This window comes from Corvus kubaryi, unplaced genomic scaffold, assembly GCF_017639235.1.
Source record: "Corvus kubaryi isolate FWS band 111438036 unplaced genomic scaffold, C.kubaryi_AGA036_p1.0 37264, whole genome shotgun sequence".
NCBI classification, from domain to species: Eukaryota; Metazoa; Chordata; class Aves; order Passeriformes; family Corvidae; genus Corvus; species Corvus kubaryi.
The window spans coordinates 2,177,081-2,187,310 of record NW_024581079.1 but is presented as its reverse complement, the minus strand read 5'-3'; the positions used below and the strand labels follow the sequence as shown (position 1 = coordinate 2,187,310).

The 10,230-nt window shown below is 49.7% G+C and overlaps 1 protein-coding gene across 1 annotated transcript; it reads right to left on the bottom strand.

Annotated features, from left to right (window-relative positions):
- Positions 1-674: 674 nt before the first annotated feature.
- SENP2 (SUMO specific peptidase 2) lies at positions 675-9,201 on the bottom strand (the record flags this gene model as incomplete). The annotated part of the gene is made up of 16 exons (XM_042024676.1): positions 675-890; positions 1,400-1,495; positions 1,742-1,826; positions 2,461-2,540; positions 2,647-2,850; positions 3,201-3,332; positions 3,495-3,638; positions 3,989-4,052; positions 5,092-5,149; positions 5,758-5,846; positions 6,262-6,365; positions 6,515-6,644; positions 7,265-7,343; positions 8,027-8,093; positions 8,312-8,442; positions 9,108-9,201. Coding segments are annotated over 16 exons (1,635 nt in total), but the record flags the coding sequence as incomplete, so codon positions are not given.
- Between the last annotated feature and the right edge of the window lie 1,029 nt (positions 9,202-10,230).

The window sequence follows — 10,230 nt, the reverse complement described above, 5'->3', positions numbered from 1 at the left end:
CATTGGCACTGCCAGAAGTAGCTTCACCCAGGGACCTGGGAAGTGTTGCCATCATGAAGCCACCTCTGCCTCCCTCCCTGCACATCCCTGGCAAAGCTGAAACGATGGAAGATCCAGTGGGGAAAGGCGCCAGATGGGGCTGGGATGGCCTGTGGGGGGCAGGGCCTGGGGTGCTGCTGGGTGCCACAATGAGGGAACCCCACTCCATGAGCCCCAGAGCTGGACTCTTCCCTCCCACCCCTCCAGCCCTGGGAATGCTGCCATGGGAGAGTGGCTCTGGTGGCACCTGGGACACTCAAAACTGCAGCCCCAAACCGGGAGAAGCAAAGGGAAGGGGAAAGGACGCCTAAAACATTCCCAGCTGCTGCGTCCTCGTGCTCGGATCTTCCGCAGCCTCAGGGAAAATTAATGATCCCTGGTTAATTATTGGTAAGGATAAAACACGAGTGGCTTTGGCACTGTTTGTCCTTTGGAGAACCTGCCCCAAGGTTGTGGCAGCTTGAACCAAGCAGTGAAAGCAGAGACAGATAAAGCCCCGCTGCAGCTCTGCCAGGATCTTGTGGATCTTTGGGCCAGGAGCAGCTCAGGGATGTCCCCAGAGCCACCAGGAGAGGAGAGACGCCCTGTTCTTCTTCAGATGGGGAGCAAGTTAAAAACCACACAGAGACAGCAAATCGGTTTTCAATTAAAAAATAAATTACTCTATTAACAAGTAACGTTCCCATACAATAAGGCTCTTACATAAGTTAATATTTATCTTATCTTAACCAATAAGAAATAAATATACTACTCTTTTAAAGAACAGTGTTTTTCTAACAGTGCATGTCTCCCAGCAGCTGCTGATGGATTATTTCCCACACCATCTTCCTGCGGAAATAAGGCATGTGCTCCTGAAAGGAAACAGGAAAAATCCATCACATAGGAAGCCAGAGGAGAAAGAGGCAGGAAATCTCCATTAACACCCAGGGAATTCTTGAAGGGGAAGCTGCTTTTGAGCACCTGCCATTTGGGTACGAGGTGGGTTTCACACGAGGGTGACACAACCACCCAGCAAAACCCCATTTCTTTACAGGGACTTTTATTAAAGATCACCACACTGGAAAATAACCAGTGGCTGAGTGGTCTGAGCTGATCCAAGGGGGAAACCTATTTCTCCAAGAGACACAAAAGCTAGATATCCCAAACCACTGGCTGCAGCATCCTGGTGTTGGAATGAGATGGTCTTTAAGGTCCATTCCAACCCAGACCACCCTGGGATTCCCATGATTGAGCATCTTGCCCAAGAAGCAGGCAGCAGACATGAGGAACAAACCCTCAGGCCCTGCCCCAGCTGCTGTGCAGCTTCCCTGGCTCCTGCATGCGTGTGGGAAAGGCTGGAGTTGTTGACACCTCCTCTCACCGGGGTGAAGATGATGGGTTTGTCTCTGGTGATGAAATCGGCGAATTTGCAAACAAAAACGCCACAGTCACTTCCATTACTTTGTTGAGGGATTTCCTGAGGAATACAAAAAGGATGGAGACCTTTTAGGTGTCTTAAAAGAGCAGCAACGTGGTCGTAGCACACATTACCCACACCTACTCCTGAAAACCTACTTCCATAATCCATTTACCGCTCCCAAACCCAAGGAATAGTCCCAGTTAACTGCACATCATCTCCCTCCTCTGCTTCCCTGGAAAGTGTTAAACCCTCTGTGACGAGGAGTTCCAGCTCCCATCCCAAATCCAGGCATTGCTCCCATACCTCTGTGCCCAGACTGCGAAGGGTCCACTCGGAAGCAGTCAATTCAATGTTTCTTTTTTCCTTGCTTTCCTCTTCCAGGTATTTTCTGTTGAAAACAACACACAATCACTTTTCACCTCCCAGATTTAGGGAAAAAACAAATGAACAAAAAAAGCTGGTGAAGGGCGACAGGAAGATAAATGGCAGTGAAATGCCAGAGGATCCTCACAGCAGTGGATTTGAGGAACGTGGAGGAAAAATCCCAACAGGGCCCAGCACTGTTTAATATCTTTATCCATGATCCAGATGAGGGCATTGGGCACCCTCACTACGTTCATAGGTGACACCAAGCTGGGTGGGAGTGTGGAGGGCAGGAAGGCTCTGCAGAGGGATCTGCTCAGTGCTCTGGGCTGGTGACAAGGTGAGGATCAGTCACGGGTTGGACTCAGTGACCCTGGAGGGCTTTTCCAACCTCAGTGATTCTGGGATTTGTCTCTGTGGGGCTGCTCTCACCCTACAAAGCTGCTGGGTGAAGGGATTTTACTGACAAAGACACGTGAGGATGTGTAGCACATGTGAAAACCTGCACCTCTGACACTCCGGGGGATTCAAAACACTGAGCAGAACTGATGAGGTACAAAGTGAGGAGTACCATGTGACAGGGCAGAAACACTTTTCACGTGGGGAGGGGAAAAGGCCTCAAAAACAACCAAAAGGGATTAAAAAAAGCAGCTACTCACAAGACAGTTTTACAAATGTGGTCTCCTTTCTGTCCCAAGGAGTCGAAGTATTTGATGGCTTTCTCTCGGAGATCTACGACCTGGGGTTAAAAGGTGATTTAGACAAAGCACAGCCAAAACATTAAAGGACTTTGCTTGCTAGTTTTGTTCTCCCCTTCCCCTAAATAAAAAGCCAGTGTGACTCACCAGCAGTGTCCAGTGAATTCTGAGGTGAATAGGCACCAAGAGGACATCGTGCTTGAAGATATCCACACCTTTGGTCCATTTCTTTACTCCCTTGTGGCTTGTAGAGCTTAGCTTGGAATAAAAGAAGGTATTAAAAGCGTAGACTGCTGGATATCCTTCCTTCTTGCTTCTTTCCACCAGAAGACTCATGTAGAAATTCACGATCTGGAGCAGAGAGAGGCAAATGGAGATGTGAAATAAGATACTGAACCAAAAAGACAGCAACATGTCTTTGCTGGCCACCCTGGAGCTGAGAGAACTCCAGCTGGCAGCTTTTGCTCCCAGAATTTTACACTGGGTGCCCTGTGCTGTTGGGTAAAGCCCCTGCACCCACTCCAGTAACCCAGACTGACTCCTGGGAGCTGCAGCAGCCAAGTGAAAGCTTCCAGAAACACCAGCCCACACAGCACCCAAAATAAGGAGTGTACAGCTATTTCTGGGCTCTGCAGTGCAGCTCCTGGAAGACTCCTGTGCCCAGGGAAGGGGGATTTCCCAGAAAGTGCAGGAGCACGTACGCTGTCGTTGAGCCAGCCCAGGGGCTGCAGGGTGCAGATGTCCTCACGGGTGACTGCGAGCTTGAAGGCCCTGCTCAGGACATCCTCGGGCTCACCACCATCAAAGGCAGCAGAGATCTCGCTCTCCATGGCCTGGAACAAAGGATTTCATGGGGAAGGGTTCATGGAACAGCACATGGAACACACCAGCCCCTCAGGCAGCCTTCAAGTGCAGCTCCACTGCCAGAGCAAGGGGTGTTGCAGGCCTTTTTGCTGAACCAGCCACAGCACTGGCTTGCTGCTGAGCCCAGGTACCTCTGTCAGTGGAGCCAGGTCGTCTGCTGGCCTTTCTGGGCATGGCAGAGGCTCGCTGTCCACAAAAAAGAGGTCTTTGGACAGGACAGGTGTCACATGGAACTGGAATAACTTTCCTTGGGGGACTTCAGCTTCACGCTGGCCCTGCCAGACACAGGGACAGGGAGTCAGAGAGAAGCACGAGGGGTTTGCTGGGGGACAGGGCAGAGAATCCTGCATAGAACTGGGAGGGTTTTGGTACACACACACCAGCAGCAAACCCCAAAGTCTGACTGGTGACTGCATTCCAACTGTGCCCGAGAGGCAGGACTTTCCTTGGGCTTGGACTAACATCCAGAACCCCAGCAAAGCCTCCCCACACAGGTAGCAAGCTGAGATCAAGGTAAGTATTTCTGATTTCCACACTTCCAGTTTTATTCTGGATCTCAATCCTGAGCAGAGATGAGTTCTGTTTTCCTAAAAACAAAGTGAAGTAAGGACTAACTCAAGCTTACCACTGAAGCAGCTCGTTTCTCTCGTTTCCCCTGTCCACGAGAGTCTTCTGGTGGTGTGTAGTAGCTGTCAGGAGAGAAAGAGAGGTGAGCTGGACATCCACACTGCCCCATGAAATTCCCCAAAATTCACCTTCAGCCTAAGAAATGCTTTTCCAAAGCTGATTCTGACACATGACAACACCTCAGTTTCCTTGCCCATTCCCAGATTAGGATAGATGAAGAGCTGGAAGCTTTGCAAACTTTCTTCCACCATCAGGTGCCAAAGTCCTTTTGTTTCTCAGTTTTAATCTTTGGAAAACAGGGAAGCAACCAGCACTTCCTCAATCAGGTACTTTGTGATCTCCTGGTGACAAATCCCACTCCACCAGTTATTTCCTCTCTTCCCTTGAGCTTCAGGAACAGAGACAATTTAACTCAGGACAAACACAGCTCAATACAGTGCTCATGTCTAAGGGGGAAAGAGAACAGGGACGAAATCACCCAAAACCAGATCTGCCCCAACCAAACCTCTCTCTGCCCCATCTGCACTCTCTCCTCTGAGGGAAGGAAGAGGAGGGCACCAAGCTGCCACACCAAAATCCCTCCCTGGAGCCGCAGCCAAAAGCCCCTTTCCATGCACAAGGAGCCTCCTGCACTCCCACTGTGCCACCACAGAGCCCACGGGCCCCTGATGAGGGAGCAATGCTCCCTTTTTGGTCTCCTACTCCAACCCAAGGCATCCTGCAAGCCTCAAAAACTGCCTCAGTGCCCCCAGGCTTTACAAGCTCCCTACTTCTTTTGCTGAGGATCCAGAGGAAATGCAAAGTGAGCTCGTTAACGGTGTGGCACAAAGACCCTCGGGAGCAAAAACGGATTCTGCAAACCCAAGGACAACTTGGTGTGGCCACCACTGTCACCCTTACTTCCTTCTCCCAAAAAACACCCAGCACATCCCACAGCTGGCCAGCTGTGACAGGGGAGCTGATTTGAGGGACAACAGGCTGTGAGCAATTCCTCAAAGCAGCTGCTCCTCTCGCCCAGCACTGAGACACTGAGCAGGATTGGTCTTCTGGAGGCTGACAGAGCCAAAAGAAACAAGAGCCATGGTTAAAAGAGACTCTCACCTGATCATGACACCTCTCTGAGGCAGCTGGGGGCTGAAAACATCCCCATGTTTGACACCTGCAAGGAAAAGCAGCAATGTGAGAACAAGGAGGTGACTTCCCATTGCAGCAGCTGCACAGAGCTCTCGGTTTCTGGGTGACATCACAGACATTTCATCAGCATTTTCAACTTAGAAGCTCAAACTCTGGCAACCTGCTCAGAAATCATTTCAATCCCCATATGATCATGTCATAAAGGCCAAGATATAAAAGAACCAGACGAGGGGATTGGGCACATTTAAGCAATGGACAGGGGGAAAAAAAAACCAACCTGGGACAATATTAAACATGTATGTAATTAGTTTACTTGGTTTGGCAGCTCTGCTGTCATGGAAATAGTCCTGTCTAGCATTAAAAAGGGATTAAAGTGCAGCTCTGAGGGTGCAGAGTCAACTATCCCCCTCCTCTGGTCCAAAAATCCCAGGTAAAACAACCTTCTCCTGTGCAGTGGGGTCACAGCCAGCTACAAACTGTACTGCTACAGTCCCAGCTCTCAAATCCCATTTTAAACCAATTTTTCCCCTTCAATAAAACCCTCACAAACCCAGTTTAGCCAATAACTACTTGGAGGAAATGCCCTGTTTGGGCTGGACTTCCACCTACAGAGTGGAGCAGGGGGATACTCACTGGTCTTTCCTGGCACAGGTGGAGAGGCACGGCTGGATTTTCGTTCTTTCAGGGGACTCCCAGTCATCCCTGGTTCCTTGGCTTGAACTCTTTGGTGTAGCAGAAGAAAAGGACAGAGTTTGTACAGGTGATTTGTTACCAGTGCCCATCAATTCACCACAGAGGACAGGGCTATTTGTACACAACTGGCTGAATGAAAGCAATAGAATATATAAAGTAAAATTAGGCTGTTTAATCCTTAACAGAACCGTGCTGTCACTGCTTCCATGACCAGATGCAAAGGGCATTTTGAGGAGTTTACACCCAGAAGTTTGGCCACCTTCAACCCAGGCACAGTGAACATACAAGAGTCAGATTTGCTGTCTCCACTATTCCAAAAGAGACTCAGTCATTACATTTGACTCTCTCCAGAACTCTGAGAGTAGGAAACATCAACTCCCCTGCCCTTCCACATACAACAAACCCACCACCAGAAAAGTTAAGGGTTGTTTTGCTGATAATTACTTGTTGAGTCTTGCTAGCCGTGGAGAAGTAAGTTTTCCAGAATATTTTTCCTTGAACAGACTCAAGAGCTCTTTGTATTTCTTGTTTTCTGCTTGCTGAACATCCTTGCAGAAGGGAAGGGAAAAAAAAAAAACTTTAGCAGGCATTCCCACCCCTTCCTTTTGTCTCAGCCTAACTGTGCAGGAACTCTGCAGCTGTTTCATCCCAAAACAATTCCCTTCTCCCCTCCCTTCTTCCCTTCTCCCCACTTCACCTCTTCAGCAGCACACAAGGGCCTCCTGGTGCCGCTGCCTCTGGGGGAGTTGGGACCTGGCTCCTTAATGGGGGGCCTGGGAGTGACAGGACTCTCTGGAGCAGCTTGGATGTGGTTATCCCTGCTTGGGCTGAAAGCATCAAAAGGCAGAAGAAATGGTATTCAGAGAACATTCAGAGCTCCTGATTTATTAATTAGGTTTGAATTAGCACTTCCTGATTCAAGGAGGCACAGAAGGCTGCCCAGGACCGTGTCCGGGAGGGTTTTCCAACATCTCCATGGACAGACTCCACAACCTCTCCAGGTGACCTGGGGCAGTAGCTGAGCACCCTCAGAGGGGAAAAAAAAAAGTGTTTCCCAGTGGAATTCTCTGGGGAAATGGGAATTCTCTGGGATTTTTTGTGGTTGTGGGTTTTTCTGGTCTCAGCCTCTTCCCAAGTTCAACACTTCCTCCTACCACAAGAGGTGAGAGTATTGACCTTGTTAATCTTCCTCTGATCTCCTGAGTCTATGAACTATCTGGATTTAAAGAGAACGTTTAAAATTGGTTACAGGCAAGAACACAGCTGCCTCTCCACAGCTGGAGAGCTCCCTCAGTATGGCTGCCTGGAGGAGTCCCAGAACACCCAGGAAAAATGCTGCTCTGTGGACACAAAAACAAATGCTGGGCAACGCAGGCAGTTCAAGGATGAAAGTGAAAGGCAAGAAACCCTTCAAAGGAGGAGTGAAAGGCAACAGAAGGATTTTTACCTCAGGTATGGAACTCTCTTGCAAAGAGAGGATGGTGTTTCCTCAGTCAAGCACAGCGTGGTGTCACAAGGCATTTCGTCTAGGGGAGAAGAGCACAAGCAGTCAGCAACTGGTCAAGAAAAAAAAGGAGTTCTACGAGTTTAAAGAGCTTCACCAAAGATAAATTACTTTAATTTTATCCCTCACGTCCTAATATTATTTGCGTTACGTTGCTTCAGGATATTTTTATATTGGCAACTACAGAATGTGACCCGCCTAAGCCTAATAAAAAAGGGTTCTGAGGCTCTACTACCTAAAATCAGCATTTATAACAATTTCCTTCTGGCAAGCTGGCAGTGGGACACACTAGAACTGCACCCAAGGCAGTTAATATCTGGGCTCCACAACCATGTGAGCATCCTGGGATAAATCCCAGGACATGCTGAGTTGGAAGGGACCCGCAGGGATCATCCAGTCCAACTCCTGGCCCTGCACAGACACCCCAGCAATCGCAGCCTGAGCATCCCTGAGAGCAGTGTCCAAATGCTCCTGGAGCTCTGGCAGCCTCAGGGCTGCGCCCATTCCCTGGGGAGCCTGTTCCCAGCCCTGGCTCCAGTCCAGAAGCAATACCAGGATGCAGGGAAGAAACAGAGCTCACCCTCCACTATTCCTGGATGCTACCCAGATATTTCACCTCCAGCAACCAGCCCCCAGCCTGGGCAGAGCTGCCCAGACACAGCAGCAGGAGAAAGGAATGAGTGAAGGATTTGCTATCAGCCTTACCAGGTTCTGTTACAGCCTCATCCTCTGAAGATGCTACAAACAAAGAGTCAGAAGAAATGTGCACAACCTGAAATAAAAACAAGCACCAGAATGAGCATAACCTGAACATGAATCCAAGCAAACACCTCACCTTCCTGAAAGTCAGTCAGCTCTGTCTTGACATGGTTTTGCTGGGGTTGCAGCAGAAGGCAGGGGGACTGATGGCACCACTTCTGTAATACAGGCTCTCACACGTGCAGGGACAGCGGCAGTGATCCCCGAGCTCCCCACAAAATCCTTGCTCACCTCATCTTCAGACTCGGAGAAGGAGAAGTCATCGCTCTCTTTTGTCTCCTGGCTTTTTCTCGTTGCCTCAGGTGGCAACTTGGCAGCCACAGAAACCTCTTTGGGCTCCTCGTTAGCCCCAGAGACACATTCTGGAAAAACCACACCACCAGGCCATAAAGAACGGGACTGGAAACAGGAATTGGGATTTCTGCTTGCACCAAAGCCCAGCTCCTCGATCCCATGTGGAGCAGGTAACTCATTCCAACAACACAGCAACAGCCCAGCAGCACCCCCCACCCCATCACCGGGGAGGTTGTTCCCAAGTAGGGATTAGGAAGCTCCACATCCCCCATGGAACAGCAACAGCCTTGATTTAAACTGCTCTTTGTGCTGCTCAGTGCCAGAGAGACCTGGGATATCCTGTGCCCTGCCCCAGCCAGGAGTTATCCTTGGTGCAAATACACGGCCCTCCTAGGACAGGAAAAGTTCTTCCCTGCTTCCCTTCCTCCCTTCATCTGACACTTGGGTTTTAGACTCACAGAGTCATTAAGGCTGGAAAAACCCTATAAGGCCATCGAGTCCAACTGTTCCCACAGCACTGCCAAGGCCACCATTGACCCCAAGTGCCACATCCACGAACAGTGGCACTCATCATCAACAGGCCCAGGCCCCAGGAGACCCCCTCCAGCCACAAGAACGGCTCAAAAATCCTCAGTTCCAGCAGCAATTCAGAAGTACAAACTCCAGAGTTATCCAAGGCACCCCAAACCCAAGGAAAAGCAGGCACATTAACTGTCTCTGAGAGGGGCCATACCTGCTTTCTGCTTCTTTGCAGGAATCTCAGGATCTTCCACACATGACAGAACGCTGAGGGAAGAACAGACAGAACAACGTTTTGCAACCACAGCTCAGCTCCCAGCAGGCTGACTCCCCTCCACACGAACCAGATTTCCAAAGGTGGCTTCCCTATTTCCCCAGGATCATCTCCCAGAGAGTTAATTATCCCACTAAAGCAGACCAGGCCTCTTTTTCCCCTTCTGTTAATGCTTCCTCATGTTTGATGCTTGTTCCTATCACCAAAAAATTCTTTAATATGCAATGCTTTCCTCCAGGAAAGAAGCACTCCAGAGGTCACCAAGCTACCCAAGTTCATGTCACTACACTGAGTTGCAGAGGAAAGTTTAAGTGGAGCAGGAAATGAAAGGTGGGAAAGCCAGTTCTGCTTCCACCCACTCCACAGCTTCCTGCTGAGTCAGTGCTCAGGAACAACTCCTTGAAACAAATACCAGCCTAATCCTTTCTCAGAAGCCTAAACCCAAGTATTTTATCAGTTTATACCGTCATTAAGTCCGGTAAAAACTCCTCCTGCAGGAACTGAGCACAAAGAACATTCCTATTCTCTTTTCTATTTTTTCCCCCAAGAGTTAATTCCTTCTGAGCTGCTCCTCAGTGAAAACTGCTTGTGCAACACGTGGCTCTTTCCAGAAAAGCTCCCTTGCCTCTTTCACTCTGGAATGGGACACTGACCAAAGCCTCCTGGAGTAAGTTCCTCCCGGAGGGAGCAACCACACTCCCCAGCCCACAGGATGCAATCCATACATTCCAAGCAGCAGGCAGGGAGATGGTTCAGCCATCATCACTAGGGACAAAGTGGTTAATGCCTAGGAAGACACCCTTCTTCCATCCACTTCACATCCCCATCCCATGGCTTCCCTCCATCCAACACATCCCTGTGGGTGTATATACCCTTCCCTGCTCCTCCAACACACCTGCTCCAAATCCCCACCCCTTTTCTCCTTTTCAAGCCCCCACCATGCAGGTGGGAAGGGAAGGAGGGGCCAATGGATTTATTTGGAACACCTGGGACCCACAACCAGCTCAGCATCGGGGATTTATCAGGAGTATCTGGGACCCACAATCACCTCTACACCAGGGTC